The 20,151-nt window shown below is 34.5% G+C and overlaps 1 protein-coding gene across 1 annotated transcript in view; it reads left to right on the forward strand.

Moving 5' to 3' along the window:
* Positions 1-803: 803 nt before the first annotated feature.
* Positions 804-20,151, forward strand: part of LOC145694588 (tRNA (uracil-5-)-methyltransferase homolog B-like) — a 34,548-nt gene continuing 15,200 nt past the window's right edge. The window contains exons 1-2 of the mRNA XM_081770958.1: positions 804-5,994; positions 16,878-17,125. Of these exons, the coding sequence (XP_081627084.1) occupies positions 5,845-5,994; positions 16,878-17,125 (398 nt within the window). The 5' untranslated portion in view covers positions 804-5,844. The remainder of the gene's footprint in view (positions 5,995-16,877; positions 17,126-20,151) is intronic.

A 20,151-nucleotide genomic window follows, 5' to 3' on the forward strand; every position in this document is an offset into this window, starting at 1 on the left:
CATAATTAAGAACAGATACAGAATAAAATTGAACTTCTGTCACTTCTTGTTTTCATTTTGAACAATCATCAAAGGGGATTGTCAATTTGAGATTTATGTTACAAGCCGTCGTTATATTAAATTAAACCAGTAGCGTTTATTTTATCACGGACATTTTAATAGCGAATATTTCATGATGTGGTAATGATGTCTACAAAAATACTTACAAAATATATTTACAATATGCTTTGTAAATATTTATTATAATAAAGCCAGTAGCTTCTCCAGCTTGTTTCAGCAAGTATTAGTCTTCTTTTCCCAATCGTCCTGAATTTCTTCTGTAAGAAAGACATCATTTTAAATGAAAAAGGGCACAAAAGGGGATAACGTTAAGCTTTCCATAAACTTTTTTTTTTTTTTTAAAGTTATTTCTTCAAGTATATCATGCTAAGTTCCGTTTTATAAATATTCCATTTTTACTATGACTAAGTTAGTCTCGAATTATAAGTTCAGACATGATACGTAGTCGCTAGCAGAATGCATCCATGTATATGCCTTAATTAATCATTGCGAGATACAGGTTATCCAACTCCCCTTCACAACCATCTATCTTGGGCAATTACTTTTCATATTACTGCCCTCACCTTTAATCTAGTGGCTAGCACGTGTATCTTTTGTGCACGTTGTTCGAGATTCGATATTCGATGCGAAAGCATTACAACGAACGCTTTACTGAGATTCGGATTCCACCGTAAAATGGGGTCCATGTCCCAAATAGCCTTGGTGCTGGAAACGGACGCTGAACTGCAACCACCACCACCAAGTTTTCCATGTTGCAGTACTTCTTAGTTTCGTCGTACTACGTTTTGTATAAGGACGTTTCTTAGGTCTCTCTTTTGGTATTTGATCAAAGATTGCTTCTTTTCACAGACCTTCGTTTCCTCGTGTGATATCTTATCCACCTCTATTTTAGAGCTTTTATTTTCACGATAGTATCTGTCACTCATGCCATGGGTCTGATTCATGTAATTCTTTTCATATCATCGGGTAATTCATAGCGTTTCCGTGTTCCATTGTGTAATCTGCACACCGTTAATGTCTAATTTACTTAGGGTCCACGTCTCCGGTTCATATATTAAAATAGGCAAAATATACTTGCTGAAAATTGAACGCTGTAGGTACATTGGCATGTTACTTTTTAATATGAAGCTGTTCCTTTCAGTCGGAGTGACCAGTGCGTGTGGTCCCAGGTTTGATTTCCACTCGGAATACGGTGCCTCGCATATAAATCCTAGTAATGGTTCGGGTCCCACTTTAAACATTATGCCACATTTCGTATGACCTGGGTGCTGAAACGGGAATTTGTTATGTTCTTTTAATGTCACAACCCATTTATATTTTCTGTCTGTGTAGACTTGAGTATTTTCTTCTTTTAATCCGTATTTCCAACTTATATCCTTAAGATCTTGTAAGATTATTGAACATTACTTTTCGTCTTTTTCGTATTCACTTCAACTGGACTCCCGTGATCGTCTATCCTATCTAGCATTTCTATGATGATTGCGAAAATAACCGAGGTTATCAGCGAAATGAAGGTGGGCCAGATTTCTCTGTGTATATTTGTTTTCATTTGTTCTCCTGACATTTCGAAACACACATACATTTGTCCCTAAGATATCGAGCCAATGTTAGTATATTGAGACGGTAAGTCCATTTGAAATCACCCAATTTCAGATTAACAGATTACTACCAAAATTTATTGTTTTTCATTTTTGTACACAGTGTTGTACTGTAGAGAACAGAAAACTTTTTTTTTTCTTTTTGAGCGGCCCGGCAAACACTGTAGCTTCGTTATTTTTTAAGATGTTGATTTCAAATTAAGACCATTTGAAATTTAATCAAATGTACATCTTTTTCTGTTCATTGCACAGTAGAAATACCTGAAAAGCTTGTTGAAATTTGAAGTGCGAAAAACTCAAATTGTCAATTTTTAACTGAAAACTTATTATTCTTTTATAAGACCGGTACCAACATGCCGCGCTAAATCTTCCAAGTTCTTCGCAGCCGTACTGTTGTTGTAGTTCTGGTCGACCACAAAATACATAGGTGTAGAACGAAATGGATTGTCCGATAGATGTGTGCCCGCGTCACCAATATGCGCACATTGAGCATCTGTGAAATATATAACAGAAACCTGACGGGAGCATCTCTATTTCAGTATTTTAAAAAAAGTTTGGTTAGGTAATTTATTTGTTCTTGTTATTTTGAAAAATGCTTCTGACTTACTAGGGTCTCTCTCGCCAAAGTCGTGTACACTATCCATGTAACTACAAGGGAGCTGTAGGGATGGGAATGGTTCATTCACTACGACGCCCTATGTGGCATTCGAATTTCGTGCGAGAATTCTACAGACGAATTCTATATGAAAGGTGCAGAAGGAAGAACACAAAACCACTTGCCCGCAGTAACATGTGGAGGTATTTGCTAGTTCTTCTGTCATTCTGCTTGAAGTCGTCCTTGCACAGTCACAACGGACGAGGTTCTTACATATTCCAAAACTTAATATGACTACCCATGGTTACTGAATCATATTTGGTACTACTGTCATCTAGCGGCAAACTGAGTAGTCAGACCGCGCGCAAACGTATTATTGTAATTGCGCGTAGATATTTTCGTGGAAAAACTTGGTAGTTTTCTCTATCAGCATTTCGATAATTCGTTGAGTAGTTTATTTTTTTGACATTTTAAAAAATGTTTTACTGATTAATGAATAACTTGGTATATATGTAAAAGGAACAAGTCATTCAGCTCACGGAAACAAATTACAATTATGTTTTAGGAGCTAGCTTAACAGTAACGTGTAATAATAAAACAGTTCGCCACATTATTATTAAATTATAAAACTAACTGTATTCATGTTTTATTTGACTCTGTGAGATGTCTGAAGAACTCTTACTGTTCTTTTCCTCAGTCACAATGTACGTTGAAAAACAAGCGCCAATTCATACCTATTTGTTCATATTAAATGCACAGAAAATAATTACGATATTATCACAACAGAATATTAAATTATCACTAAAGAAAATCTTTACATAACTGATCTGTTGAAATGTCATAACACACAAATTTATAAGGCCATCCTCGCTGGTCTAGTGGCTAGCTCGTCTTTGGCGCAGGGGTCCCGGATTCGATTCCCGGCGAAAGAACATTAAAATTTAAACGCATTACGTTGGTTTGAATTCCATCATCAGTTGTAGGCTCACGTCTCAAATAACCTCGTCCTAAATGGGACACAGAACTTCAATAAATAAATAAATAAATAAATAAATAAATAAAAACACGTAAATTAATATGTGTAAACTGAATAACGTAAAACATAAACAGTGAATGTTCTTATTACTGTATTGTGAGCAGTGATAATATTGTTTTCAGTTATACATTTATACATTGTGTGTTACGATATTTGAACAAATCAGTTACGTGAGAGGATTTTCTTACAAGTGATTATTTACTGTTACACCTTGTAATGATATAATTATTTTCTGTGCATTTACTATCGACAAACACATATGAGTTCCTTTCGCTAGTTTTTTCAATGTGCATCGTGACCAGGAAGAGATCACGAATTGTTGAAATAACTCTCAAACAAAATAGGCATAATATACAGTAGTTACTTTTGTTATTAACTGAGTAGTACTAATAAAAGAAAGAAAAATTCTTCTTTCAAGATTTTATTTCAAGCTCATTTCTACACGGTACGTGGCTAGAGAACCTTTAAAACATAGATGGTGTTTAGTTTTTGACAGGACTGTACCTTTCCATCCAACACCTTCCATTGCATAATTGTATGGGAGGTCTTGAATTGATATATATATATTTTAATAAAGATATAAATGTAGAAATAACTGATGAAGTGAAGATTGTTTGAATGTGAAAATCAAATAGATATCTATGAAATCTGATTTAAATCAATTTGTAGTGTACATTGTAGAAGGGTCTGTATCTTTTCTGCGTCAGTGACGACTGCTTGGGAATAAATAATTTCTTGTACTCAAACAAATAGTGGCTGTCGCTGATGTGAAAATCAGATCCTTAAATTTAGATTTAGAATTCCATTTTTTAAATGTAATTCTTGTGATTGATGTATATAGTGTGCTAAAGCAAATATTTCTTGCAGTACGCTGTATGATGATAAATTTTAGGTATTGCGAGAAATATATTGCGTTTTGTTGATTTGTTAATAAGCAATGAAGCTTAAAATTTAACGAATTTGTTCATTGTTGCTTCTGGCGAACCAGGTTATTGTCTGTGTGTAATCTATTATATTCCAAAATACAATAATTAGTTGAAAATAGAGATATAACAAAGTACTCACCCAATCCTGAAACCGTGAATAAACCATGAATAGGGACTTGAAGTTGTCGTTTTATTTTATTCCTGAAGTCAATGTTACTTTTTTTTGCCCAAAATCAGTGTTATTTTTCGCGATTTAATACAAGCAAATAGAGGTTATTTGCTTTATTCTATAATGGTTTTGAAAAGCAAGTATATTGTAAAATGGAGAAAGTGGTCGGTGAAAGTTAATTAAAATAAAATATAATTTTAAAATTAAACGAATAATTTTAAATTTTGACATCTTAAATTTAAAAGAATAAATTATATTTTTGGACTTAATATCTGAGAAAAAATTGGTTCGATATCCCTCCTAAACTTGGATTTATGTAATGTATGATTTGAATACATATATCGACTGAAAACCATATTGCAGTGTTTCTTAACGTTTTCTTCGCTTAAAAAAAAAAATCAATTCACAATATACTTATTTAAAACGCAATTAATATAATTATTAACTCACATTTTCACTTAACGGCGAATTTATAGTTTCTTCAGTTTTTTATTTTTCAAAGGACAAAATTGTCAATATTTCCACATTTTCTTCTTTAAGGTTTTGCCTCCTTACCGCAACTACGGAGTTGTATTCTGAAAAATATCTTTCAGAATCAATGTTGGAAGGTGACAAAGATATTGCTTCAAGAGCACAGGCAGCAAAATCTCAGGGCCAAACTTTCACAAACCAACCTGTCCAAAACGTAATGTCAGTTTCTTATGTAGAAAGCCTACAGAGCACATCCATGGGATGCTCAATTAAGTACTTCCCTTCTGTTAAATGTAGATCCATAATGTTCTCTTTGTCCGTTTGCATCATTGAGGCTATATGACACGTGGATTTATAGTTTTAAATAAACTTCCACCGGGAAACTGCTCAGAGTCTCTCGTCACAAATGCAAGAACGCTTAAATTTAGCCATTAGAAAGCCTATTTGTAGAATATTAGAAAAGATCTTCCGTATATTGCTGTTGTCAACCAAAAATAAGTCAAGAGAATTAGGATAAGTGTGTATGAGGTAGGCACTATGATCTTCAGTGTGTGTGTGTGCCACATTTTTGCTTTAAATATATGTTAATGCCAATTGGAGAGAATCAGTTTTTTCTCTCTCTTCCACTGTGGCGTATTAATACATTCTTGAGAAGAAAAAAATTCTCAGATTTATAGAATTAGCAAGCAGCCTTTGTAGTTTTTGCAGAAAGCAGACTGAACAATTTCGTTATAATTTTAGCTTCTACGATATAGACATTATATTGTCCACTTAGTTAATTTTGTTGCCAATAGATAGTTTTAATATAAGAATGCGCTGATGCATTCTTTTTAATTATTAGTATTAACATGTTTTTCTTGTTAATGTATATGCATGTAGGATAACGTCCTGTGTGCGTAGGCATTTGATGTTTGCGAATCTTTGACACAGCCCCCTGGCAAGGGGGACTAAGTCAAAAGATAAATTGCATTAACCACGATACTCTGTCCATGGTCACTTTTGTAATAGGGCTTAATGAAGAGACCAAGGAGTGTACCGTGGGATTTCGTCTGAATACTGCCAAAGGTGCTCGAAAACCAGATGTCTGCCCTCCAGATTGTTTAATACATCTCCCTGAAAAATTTATACAGATTGCGAAGGTAGGATTAATTTATAGTTTAATTTTAATTTTAAGGTCCTTCTTTTGATTCTATACTATTTTGTATAGTTGATAATTTTTTCTTGTTGAAACCAACTTTGTTTATTCACACTCGCCGTACAATAATACATCTTGAATAACACTCTCACTCTCTCATTTTTTAATATAAATATGACTGCACTAACGTGTCAATATAAGGACGTTATTTGGACAGGAAATAAAATAAAAAGATATATTTATTGTCAAAAGATGTGTTCTTAACATACATTTTATTTGAAATTGAGTGCAAATATATGATCGGACCAGAAATCGAATCCGATCCAGCTGGCGTACAGTTTCAGTGCGCACTAATAAATACGCTGCGCAGTTTGCTTCCTGACTAACCACCTTTTTCCCCATAACTTTGAAAGGTCTTGACTAGTTGAATCATTTGTATGCAGTTTTCTGTGTACATCTGATTTCTAGATTTCCAGACAGTGCTATGTGTAAGTTTTATAGAATGGCTGTCAGGTATCAGAGCAAAACTAGTAAGAAATAGCGACATACTGTTGTCTGGTATGGATTCAGCGTCCCAAGAATATTTTAGATCTACGATGTAGTTGAATCTAGTTGAAAGAGCATCAGTCCAATTTTATGGCACATTCATTTCTTTTAAAACATTTTCATAACTGCTTTCGTAGGGCTACTGAAACGAGCTATAATAATGGCTGTATTAGCATAGGTAGGCATTTTGTATGGCTGTATTAGCAACCAAAATGCCTATAATGTGATTTTTTTTTTTTTTGAGACATTTTCTTGTAATTTTCCGAAGGTTTTATTCTGTGAAATGATGTTCTTTGAACAAAACTTAATTCAGTTCCTCTGTTCCAAACAAAGGTGATAGAAATCTGCCATTTCTAAGATTGTGAGAAACTCATGAATGGACTCCTCCTCTGTCATTAATCACACTACTAAAACCCGGAAGTAGCTTAAATCCACTTCATCTTCCGGTTTTAATATTGATCCCTATAAGCAAAAACTAAGAGAGACATTTGAAACGGTTTTATGATATGAATTTACTATCCCAAGAATAAGTTCAAATCTGGTTTTAATACCTCTTTTGGATCCAGAATTGGAAGAATGTTACTACCAATTCCTGTTTCAATATTGATCCATATAGAACAAAATGGTAATAGATAGCGAGAAACTATTTCTTTGGTATCAATTTAGTGTCGCAAAAATAGGTTTAATCTTACTTTTAGTCCTTCTGTTAAAACCGGACGGTATAGAAATCAGTCGCATCCAGTTTTAGTCAGGGTTTCCACCGACGTGAAAATCTTAGAAAACCTGGGGAATTCAGTTTACCTGTAGAAGATCCTGGAGAACTCAGAAAATTTTAAGTACGGATTTTTACTTCTATGAACCCATTTCTCCTTTTGCTTTACCTAGTTGGTAAGGATATTTTATAAAATAAGTTACCTTAAATTTAGTAATATTTTCTAAATTAATGTTGAAACCGGAAGTGGTAGTAGATTTTTATAACTTCCGGTTTTAGTGAGAAAACACCTCTCTATTACTGTTACGTTGAAACCAAAAGCGGTGTATTTTTTTCCACGTCCGGTTTGAATAGATGATTGAAAGAATATGGTACCTATTCTTAAAACGCTAAATCGATTCCAAAAAAAATATTTCTCGCTATTTGTTGTTGATTCTGCTCTACGTAGATGAGTATTATAGGTGAATATGGATATAAAATGTATTCTTGGGGTGGTTAATCGATTGCAGGGATGCATTTCTCGCTGTTACCGTTTTTGCTCTATAGTGATCAACATTAAAACCGGAAATGGCTGATTTCTATCACTTCCGGTGGATGGATGACATCCATCAACAAACTTCTTTCCTAGCTTTTAACCTTCTACTTTCTGGCCAAAATTGATGGTGATCCATTAAGTAATTCTAGAGGTTTCGTCACTCCCAGATGGAAACATAAACAGACAAAGTAAATATATAAATGAGTTTTACTAGTACTTGTCATCTGGTCTCTAGTAATCACCAAGTAGTTCACAAGTTATTGAGATACGAAATTTCATTGTAGAAATATCTCTTTTAATTATATATATTTATACAATTACATATTAAATATATGTATTCCAGAGTATTATTTATATAATATTTTCGTAATCATCATTATTGTGAAAAAAATATTGAGGAGAGAATGAGTGTTTGTATGTGTAACTCAAGCTGTTCTTATATGGCGGGAGAATAAGGGAAAGTTGGAAATTACGAAACTCATTTTGAAGCTTCACACAAGTTTTCAAATGACCTTAATTAAAAATAAATGACTTGTGAAGATAATGCTTATATATTTCTTTTTCCACATAGAAAAAGAAATGGAGTAAGATACTGCACATGACTGTAGCTTCCTTAAAAACAGTGAATTTCATGTGCGGATTTTTTAACATGAATTCACTTCTGATTGACTAAATATATCAATTATTTGACAACTCGCGTATGGAAAGAATATAACTTGTTTCTATTTTGTAGGCTACTAATTATTTTGTATAATTACGATTTGTGGAGAAAGATTGGTAAGTTCCTTTGAATCATTTTCATACATTATAGTAATGAAATCTTACACCAGACTATATTCAGCAACTGATTAAGTTACATTGAAGAACATGGTTCAGGTTGAGAAAATCACAAGAGCTTCTGTATAATATTTCGTAATATTTATGAACGCTTCCTTGTGCCAGGTTTCATTGTATTTACATTTAGATTCTTAACTTCATATAGGGATATGAAAAAGATAACAAGTTAATTTCGGAACCAAGTTTTCCGAATTACTGTATTTTCGCAGAATAAAAATAAGTAATGCAATTGTCTACTTGCTGATGGACACTGTAGGATACATGGTTTTAATACAACTGTCTTTTATTATTCAATGGTAGATAATGAAAATTATGTCATGGAATATTATAGTCATAATAAAAAAAAGAACAATCAGTTCGAAATGAGATTGTGTGATAATAGCATCATTAGGGAGGAAATTCTGTAGTGTTGTTAAATTTTGTTATTGTTGAGAGGATGGTGGAAGTCTAAGCAGGCGAGTTACGGCAGGAAGTATTATGTTGACGGCACATATCAATTTGTAATAGTAGCTATGAAGATAGTCTGTGTAAACATGATGGACTTGAAGTTTAACATAGTTTATACTTGGTTATGAAATAGAAAGAGAGTTTATAAGATCGATAAAATTTGGTAAACGTAAATAGGTTAATTCTGTAAGAGTGAATCTAGAAAGAAGATAGAATCATAAAACAAGATAGAATAGCAGTAAATGAGTTGTAGTTTCTTGTAGATACGAGTGTAGAAGAATTTGCTAAAAAACTTACATAGAGATCGATCTGGAATACACCCTCCATTCCAAAAGAAACCGAACTTTTGAAATCAAATAGTACCACTAGTGCCATCTGTTGTAATATTTTACCGGTAGATGGCGTAGTCCCTCATTGACAACTGGTATAAATGTCATGACATTTGGATGTACGGCAACAAAGTTATTGCGTTTCAACTGTCAGTGTGTTGTGTACATCGGTCGGAAAATGAGTTTCAAACAACGAGCTGCAATTGAGTTTTGTGTTAAACTGGGTAAAACTTTTAGTGAAACGCACCAAATGCTACAAAATGCATATGGTGATGAGTTTCTATCCAGTACGCAAGTTTACGAGTGGTTCAGGCGATTCAAATCGGGTAGAGAGACGCTGGATGATGACGAAAGATCAGGCCGTCCCAGAACCGCATTATAGGAAGAAAACATCGAAAAAGTGCGTGAATTCATCAAACATAACAAAAAATCGTCGGTGAAAGTTATTGAAATGGAATTAGGCATTCCTCAAACAACCGCATACCGCATTTTGACCGAAGTTTTGGGCCTTAAGAAGGTTAATTCGCGGTTTGTACCACACAAACTCACCGAAGACCAAAAAGTTGATCGAATTGCTCATTGCAAAGACATTGTTAAAAGTGCTCGGCAGGATCGAAACTTCTTGAAATCGATTATAACTGGTGACGAGACGTGGTGTTTTGAATATGAGCCCGAAACAAATCGGCAAAGTGCTGAATGGAGAGCGCCGGATGAAGGAACACCCAAAAAAAGTCGCTTGGTGAAGTCAAAAGTTAAGGTGATGCTGATTTGTTTTTACGATTCAAAAGGAATTATCCACAAAGAATTAGTTCAGTCCGGCCAGACAGTCACTGGAGAGTTTTACTTGGGCGTCATGAAGCGTTTGCTGGCAAGAATTCGTCGTATTCGGCCCGAATATCGTGAAATCGGCAGCTGGACTCTTTTGGACGATAATGCACCATCACATCGTTCGCGACTTGTAACTGAATTTTTGGTCAAAAATCACATTATTCGGTTGCATCATCCGCCCTATTCACCAGATCTCGCTCCGTGCGATTTCTATCTGTTCCCGAAACTGCATTTGGCGACGAAAGGAAAGTGGCACGCATCGATTGATGCCATTGAGAAGGCGACGAACGCCGTCCTAAAGACCATTCCAATAAAGGACATGGGGAAGTCGTTTGACAACTTGTTGGAGCGTGCAAATATGTGTATCGATGCAAAAGGGAAATACATTGATTAATAAAAATGATTTGTTCCAAAATGTACATTGCTTTTTTGTTTTTTTAAAACGTTCGGTTTCTTTTGGAATGGAGGGTGTATATTGCTACAATTATTCTTAAATATATTACTGAAATCGCGCATGTAATTAAAGCATTTTAAGAGCTTGACATACTAAAAATAATACAAAATTTACCATTTTTCTTTTGCTTGTTTTTCATAAGTGAAAGGAGATAGTGAAATGAAACTTACCATAGTCATAGATAACAACAGAATTTTCAGTGTTGCCATCCATGGAAATTGCAGTATTGCCAGAATAATACTTTCTCCAAAATCTAAGTTACGGCAGCGACTAGAGAAACGAACTCAATTGCATTTGATTACATATCATGTTGGTTTGGTATTCTGTGAACTACTTTTTAAAGAACATTATTATTTAATTTTAATGCTTGTATTTTATGTTAAAACTATTGTTTATTACAAACTAAACACAACCATTATTTAAAAAATAGTTCACAGGATACCAATACAACATGATAACGTAATCAAAAGCAATTGAGTTCGTTCCTATAGTCGGTGCTTTAACTTAAATTTTGGGTGAAATGTTATTCTGACAACGCTGAAAATTGTTCAGGTTCATATTTTCTGTTGTAGAATAACATCTATAATTGTGTTAAGTTGCAGTTTATTGTCTCCTTTCACTTATGAAAAACAAGCAGAAGATTGGTGAATTTTATATTATTTGTAGTATGTCAGGCTCTTAAGGTAACAGTTGGGGGTATTTGCGTATGTACAGTGTCTTCTAACGTTAATGAGTCTTCACGTGATTTAGTACGGTAGTTGAAAGTCCATTTCATGTAATCATGTAATAGTTGGAAATTGACATGAAAGTCTGTTTTGCTTAGACAATATATGAGTGACAATGGGAAGAAAGAAAGAGGCTTCTAAATTATTAATGGAAAAGTATTGGAACATTATGGATTAAGAAACTGCAAAGTCAAAACATTTCGACATTAGTTTGTTCATTTCTCTTGCAAGTGACTTAATCTCAAGTAATTACATCGTCTGAACTTGAAAGAGCTTAAAATTTCATATACAGTCGCGGCCACCGATAAGCGTCCCTTACCCATACCCTTCGTAAGAAACAGCCCCTTCCGCAAGCATGACCACAAGTGACCACAAAAGTGTTTTCTGCACCTGCTGAGGAACAAGGTTGTCACATTTTTTCTCGAAAATGTCTGGACACCATATGTTCTTTCTTCTAGAGAAAGCCATTGAGAAAACCGTAGTAGAAACGTATTGACTCGTCAATTGTGTAATAAAAAGTGATCTAAGGAAAATGTTAAATGATCGAGTGCCAACAACATAATTCAAACAGGGCGAAAATACCAAAACTGAACACGAATTATTTGAGTTTATATATATATATATATATATATATATATATATATATATATACTATTATATTTTTTAAAAAAATTATATCTAAAGTGACTTACTCATCAATACCTTACTCAAACTATTATAGATAGAAACATGGATTTGTACAGAATATTCCTTTGTCAAAAAGCAAGGGCTAATAAAAGAATTTTAAAAATATATGTCCTATAGGAGAGTGAAAGAGAGTTTATTTATTTTTTTAATACTAAGAATAGAATATATCATAAATTCTTGAAGTTAAAAAGATGGAACTAAGGGATAAATTCTTCATTAAAATTAACCGTTAACACGTTTCAACGATTGCAAAAACTTCGCTCCTATAGGAGAAAAGAGGGAGTTTGTATTAATATCCAGATTTCCGATTATTTGTTTAGAAACTGCTGAATGTGAGGATTCGCTTAAGAAGGTGTAAAATTCAGCACATACACTTCTCATTAAAAATTACAGACCGCGACCTTCGGATTTTCTTTATTTTTTCTTTTTCTTTTTTTCTTTTTTTTTTTTAATTCCGTTCCTGAGAAGGGGAAATGGGATCAATTTCTATAATATTATAATTTTAGTTTTATTAAAGAAATATCCTCAGGTAATTAGAAACAAACATTAGTACAAAATGTCAGCAAAATTGCAAATTTGATTGGCACTCGGTTGATAAATCTGTCAGTACCGAAACTTAAAAATAAACTTGAAAACAAGCTGTTGAGAATGATATCTGTAAATACTTTAGTTTTGTATTGAAATCAATATAATTCAATTGAGTACAAACATCTTACATGAAAACGTATCCTAAGGTTAGTGACGTGGGCTGGCTATAGCTTCATCATTGAAGCCAATAAACTGGTGATACTAAATAAATGTTGTTTAGAATTATTTTATATTATTCCGATATGTGATCTCCTTTGATTAAAGTAAGGTCACTGATTTTGGGACGCGCAAAAACGATTTAACTCAGCCTTGACTAGTGTTATCCACAAGACGAGACGTCTTGTTAAGTTTGAAGAAGTTTCGTCTTGTCTCGATTCTCAAATAATTCTTTATCCTTTTTTTCGATTTTTTTTTTTTCGTTTTTTAAGTATTTTAATATCAATGACTTTTGAAAGTAATGTACGTCAATTTTGCACTTAGTAATAAGGAAATTAAATGCTTTATGGGGATAAGTGTTGAATAATTAGCATTAATTAAAAAAGATACATATCGCCCGGATTTCTTAACCAACGTTCATATCGAAACCAGACCCTAGCTAGGGGTTGAGCCTCTTTCGACCACCTTCAGCCCCCTGAAACTTTTATGTTTTGTTTCCTCTGCTTTGCTTCACTTCCAAATACACGATTCTTCTATTTGTTACTTAGACTTCTCTGGCCAGAAGGACAAGGTTGCTTATCATGTGGTACCGCCGAAAGAAATTAGATATTTCCAAACAGCGAGAAAATACCTATACACCACCAGCATACTACAATGTCTTCGAACAAATTCTCAAGGGAAAGTATAGAACTAAAACTTACTAACTGACAACTGTGAAAAACATTGATGGTCATAAACAATAAATTGAAGCGTTCTATAAGGAATGAAATTTTTTGAGGAAGCATTCCAAGCTAAGATTTTCACTTCCTTGTTTTCGTTTTCTTAATTTTCAAAACAATACAAAAAAAGTTTTAACTTTTAACTTCCTTTTGTGTTGTTACTCAATCGTGGATGAAGACGTAAGATACACTGTCTTTGTTTTCTTTTTTTTTTTTAAATATTAACTTCAAAAATTCATCCTTAAATTTACAAATATATGATTCATTTTATTGTGGTTTGCAAAAATCGGAAAACTATAAAAGGAAAAAAGGAAAATCACCTTACTACCTGCCCTAAGTTGTAAACTATAGCGCCAAAAGTTAGGCTCTTGGAGAAATTGAGAATAAATATTTACTTTTTAAGTGCATGAATTTTTCCCTTTCCTTACTTTTTTTTCCTTTAAAAAAAATGTCATCCTGAAGAAAATAGAATCCGTTAAAAATAATGAGATTCTTCGTTAGCTCATTTTCCCTACAGATCTTTTATGGGCAATAAATAAACATATCACTTTATCGAAAACTTTCGAATACTAACATAATACAGGTTGGGTCTAGGTTGAACTAAAAAATAAATTTTTACTAATGCTGTTCCCATATGACAATCTGGAATGGAAACCTTCAAACCCAGAGAAACAAGTTCATTCAGTTTAGAAATCTGGCAGCATTGGCTCCTTCGCGATCTCCAGTGCAGTTTGAGGTTGCTAAGCCACAGGGGGTCCTGTAAAAATAGTCGTCTATCCATGGCCGCGAGATTATTCTTTCAAGTCAAGGTTTATACTTCATCTGAGAATTTGCAATATGTAGTATCCTCTTCAAACATTCTTTTGAATTTCAGATTCTTTCATCTCTCTTAAAAATATAACATACGAACCATGAAGTTTAGATTTACTGCTTTACTGCTAACGATAAAATTTTACGCATGTTGTTGAACGATGTACTTGAACATGCAATGTTAAGGTAACGCCACATGAGTTCTTCAGCTTCCGAGTACTGGATCTTGGTTACTAAATTTGAATTTTGCATGGTGCAGGCGTTTCTTTTACGCTATCTATTTATCTATCTATCTACAGATACCAATTCCATAGAAATGTCCAGAGTTGGAAACATGTCAAATGTTTGGGTTGGCAATGGTCAGGCTGCGATTGCAGCGCCCAACTGTGTTGGTGGTGGTATGTTAGAGCAAACTCCATACTACGTGAGGTGTAGTAGAATGGTAGTGTGTAGTAAACTGAACAGACGGTGATAGTTTAAAATGGGCGACTTCCCTGATTTCCAAAGAGGGCAGATTGTTGGCACACTGTTATGTGGTGCGAGCGTAATGAGTGTGACAAATGTGTTAGGCATGTCGCGAAGAACAGTGCTAAGGTAATGATGGCCTAGAAAACCACATCAGTGAAGAGGAACAGTGGTCGGAAGAAAACCCTAAGTGACAGGTCTGTCCGGGCATTAAAGCGGTTTGTCACTGCTAACCTTTCACAGCTTGTATCGACAATCACAGTCCGCCGCAAGTTATATGATATGGACATACGGGTCGACTTGTACCTGCGAAACCGCTATTAAGGGATCATAACGCTCTAGCACCACGCCAACGGTACCACGATCGTGTAACATGGACCGCTTATGACTGGAAACGTAAGAATTGTCGGATGAGTCGTTATTCATCGTATTCCAAACCATGGGCTGTGTTTATGTATGGTGGATACCGAAAGAAGCATGTTATCCACAGATAGCGGCGGATGTGTGATGCTGTTTTTCAGTGGGGTCTGTGCTGTCGCTTATCGTCGTGTTACCACCCGTGATTATGTGCATCGTATGGTCCCTAGATATTGCTTCCGGGCAAAGGCTCCATTCTCCAGGATGATAATGTGCCCATTCACACAACTGAAGCTGTTGCTGCGTGGTTTGAGGAAGATCGAAGTGAATTTGAACATCTTCCTTAGTCCATCCAATTCCTGGACTTTAACATAATTGAACATCTGTGGCCCGTTTTGGAGTTTGTCACGAATCAGGCGTAAATTTCAGACTTCATCCCGTCTCACGGAACTTGAGTGATGAGACTGCACGTGGAATGGCGTAATATTCCACTTCTATCATTCACGACCTCTGTGACCCAGTTCCAAGTTGCTTCAAAACTGTCCTGAAGGCAAAAGGTGGTCCAACGTCATAATAATATGGGAAATTGCACACTTTTATGAGGTGTCCCATTAAATTGGTATATATATACACAGGGTGTGAATGAACTATACCGACAAACTCTAAGAGGCGATTCCTCAGATCAAAATAAGAGAAAAAGTTCGTATGGACCTGTGGGGAAAAATCCATAGTTTCAGAGCTAGAACTGTCCAAAATCGCGAAAAAGCCAAATTTCAAGAGGCTCTATTTTAAATTTGAGAATCTGTGGATGATAGTCCTTATCAGCGTAAAGGAAACCATGCATACACAGTCCAAAAAGGCACATTAAATTAATGCTCAATTGGTGTAGAGAGTATTCCCTTCAAGGTGAAATTCCCAGACATACCATCAACCAAATTTTGAGATATGCTCTGACTTCAAGATTGGTCCAAAGTAGGCAAATGATTAATTTTGATAGCAGTGAACACGGAATCAATTGGCACGATGTCAGAAGTGTTAAGGATCGTCAGCAGCACGGTCTCTCGTACTCGGGAAAACGCATGCTACGATTTTTTCTTTCAGATTTATAACTGAAGAAAACGTGAAATATACCGTGACAAAATACATCGCATCACACGGTATTCTGAACACAAAAACCATGGAGCTGCAGGTTCCTAACATTTCCGACTTCCCTCCGAAGCACTGGATGTCCATTGGTGTCAAGGCTTACCGCTTGCCTACTTTAGACCCTCCTTGAAATAAAGGTATATCTGAAAACTCTATTGAGAGCATATCTGAGAATTACACCCTGTAGGGAAACCTATTGAAAATTGATCAGAAAATGCACTTTTGGATTGTGTTTGCGTGGCTTCTTTTACGCTGGTAAGGACCACCATTCACAGTTTCTGTTATTCGAAATAGGGTCTGTTGAAATTTAGCTTTTTCGCGATTTTGGACAGCCCTAGCTCTGAACCTATGCATTTTCCGCCATAGGTATAAACTTTTTCTCTTATTTTCTTGTGAGGAATTGCCTCTTATAGTTTGTCGATATAGTTTATTAACACCCTGTATATTGAACATAACTGAAAATGCAGTTATTTTCTCTACAAAACTATGAATACATTACATACATATATATTAACATTATATTAAATCTTATGCTTGATATTTCAGCTATTCGAGAAATATCTTCGAAGTAATAACAAGTACCAGTCATATGATCCTGTCACTGATACAGGATTTTGGCGACAGCTAATACTTCGATCCCCTGTATCCGGAGAGACAATGGTTATTGTCACAGCTACCGCAAAAGATATGTCAGAACAACTGAACGAAATCTTGGATGATCTGAAGAGGTTTTTCGCAGAAATTGATCCAGGACTAAATATTAAGTCTGTGTATTTTCACAATATTGTGAGAAGGTAAGTTAATTTTTTTTTTTAGTCAATACATGTTTAATACTCAAAAAATACATGTTTAATAACAGTGCGTTTGATTTATATAATAGCTAATCTTTTAACTGCAGAAATCCTGCAATAACTTTGGCTAATGTTAGGAAGGCTTGTCTTTTGAATTTTCTTGCGTACTGGATAGTGATTAATGTCCTTAATGTAATCATTAAAGACCGGAAATTATGACAAAATAAAACACTAAAAATAGCAGGCAGAATGGCAAAATAAATTCCAAAAATTGCACTTTATGTGGCGGAAATGAGCTTATTCGTTTTACTTTTAAGATTTCAACTTAGTATTTTTTTTTTAATCGTTATGATGTTTAATAATTTCGCAGATTATTAAAATTAATAGCAAAATAATGATTAATAAAATAAGCATTGCAAGTATCACTGATTTAATTCATGATCTTGAAATTATGAAAAAAGAGGACATATCATTTTTAATTTTTTTCTTTTTTTTTTAAAAAAAATACATAGCACATAAATATTATTAGTAGTTTTTGTAACACTATTTTCCTCGGGAATATTGGACACATGGTTGGGAACATTTTTTTACTATGGCGAACATTTCGACAAAATCAACGAGATTGTCAATGCATTTGATGAAGAGGATGATTTTTTTCATTAGAACTCTCTGGAGTTACTCCAACAGACATCTGTGAAGAATGATCTCACATTCATCTTTCCAAATTTCTTACAAATACCAACTTCAATCATTTCTCTGTTAAAAAAAAAATCATCTCACGGCTGCTATAAGTGTGTTTGATGGTGTGGTGAAAGATTTGTTCAATATTCCCGGTGAAAGTTTTGAAGTTTTGAAGAAAAAGTGTGACCGTCTTGTTAGCGAAAATCGCGACTTGCAGAAAATTAGAAATATTTCTAAAGTTTTGGAGAGTGAGAGCACGTTTATGGGTTTGGATCCCATTGTTGTCGCGTGCTTTAAATGTGCTCCTTTCACGTCGGTAGATATTGAAAAGTCGTTTTCGCGTCTCAAACGAATCTTAACAGACAGGAACATAATCTTACGGTGGAAAATTACAAAAAACTTCTTGTTCATGCAACAAGAAGTGAACTATGTGCTGTGTACCAGAACTGCTTTCCCGAGAGCCAAGATAGGCTTATCTCTGCTCATTTGTTAAAAGTTTGGTTTTCATAGACGCATACATATACTTAATTATGTTAGTTTTTCTTTTGTTACAAAAACTGCTAATATTTATGTGCTATTTACCTTTAAAAAAAGAAAAAATAAAATTGAAAAAATGATGTGTCCTCTTTTTTCATAATTTTAAGATCATGAATAAAATTAGTGATATTTGCAATGCTTATCTAATTAATCATTATTTTGCTATTAATTTTAACAATTTGCGAACTGCTTTCTTTATATACGTTGCTGCATCAGTCAGGAGAAGAAGAACACGGTTATGTTTTATTCCGTCAGGCCAAAGTAGATCTAGAACACTGATAAATACTTGAGATATGGAGCTGTTTGTTTTCTCCATAACGTCTGCTGTCTGAAGAAAAATGTTGGATGGTTGTCCAGGGTCCCAATTATAACGTTACAGATGAATCTAGCCTCAGCATCACTGGCTTTGTATATGGGTATTAAAATATTGCTGTCTCTAACATCACTTCAAGTATTTCAAATGACATCAATATGTGCAGCTTCTAAGTATGTCTCTCTTAATGTACATTCGCAGGGTCCTTCTCATTTTGTGAAAGTTTCTTTTAAGAAAGAAAGAAAAGAAAAAAAAAAACTTTTCCGAGACGGATTTTCCACTTTAGAAAGAGGAATATCGGCTGCAACGAACGTAGTACACAAATCATATGCAAACTGATTGTGTCATGAATTGGCTGCACAAAATACTGGTAATAGTTGAGTAGTTTTGTCTGCACTGCACTTCTCGTTAGTTGCTGTCTTGTGCTTTGTGGTACTTAAATGCTGTGTCACAAAATAACATTTCTCAGCACGACAGTTTTTCCCAAATTTTGCAAAATAACACTGATCCGTCTGTAGAAAACACGTCCGGTCCAAATTCTTTTACAAAGTTGGCAATTTTCCCTTTCAGCGAAAGTCCAACCTTTGGCATGGTGAGAGAGTAAGAGTAACTCATACAACGCTGCCAAGAAACAAACAAGATCGAATTCCCGTAACTGAAGAAATCATTTAGCATTTCAGCGTCTGCTAGCTTCCATTTTTTCCAAGAATTTATGGGCCTCGGTTTGTCGATTCTGTCCTTGGGGCAAGCCAGCTAGAAACCTTAAATTCCTTATCTCACTGAGTGACAATGCGTTGTGTTCTATTAGTTAGCAACATGATATGCATTTCCCGTTGCAAGGAAAAATTAGAAAGAAGCCGTGAGGAAATGGCAAATAATGAAGAAATGGCATTTATCGAAGAGTTTTTTTTTTTTTTTTATGGCAAAGTACGGCATTTATGGGATTTTGCCATAACTTTCACTGTATAGTGATCACACTATAGTGATTTTTCCACTAACCAGCACATTTTTCTTTGCTACAAGTGTTAATGGCGTAGTGATTTGTAGAAACAACACACAAAAAAGCTCAATCATAATGGTAAATATAAAACTAATACAAGAACTTAAATGAGTGATAGTTATTTTTCTAGAATCGTTGTATAATATGACCATTATACAGTAATGCCTCCGAAATCCGAACAGCTTGGAATACGAACGTCAAGCACGTTGTTTGCTTTTGTGCTTCCGTTTTCCTGCGCTTGGATCACTTATGCGCTTTGTCGAGTTCGTTGTCGGAAGTTGATAAATGCATCTCATGTGACTTTTGCTGCTAATTTTGTTTTTCTACCTGTTTCGTGTAATTTTTATAACTTAGCGTATTCGCCATGGTGAAGTTCGTGTTTGTTCAAGTATTATTATTATTATTATTATTATTATTATTATTATTATTATTATTATTATTATTATTATTATTGGGGTTTGGGTAAGGCTAACACCCTCATCCTGTAAAAAAAGGTAC

This window comes from Thermobia domestica, chromosome 9, assembly GCF_964235325.1.
Source record: "Thermobia domestica chromosome 9, izTheDome1.hap1.1, whole genome shotgun sequence".
NCBI classification, from domain to species: Eukaryota; Metazoa; Arthropoda; class Insecta; order Zygentoma; family Lepismatidae; genus Thermobia; species Thermobia domestica.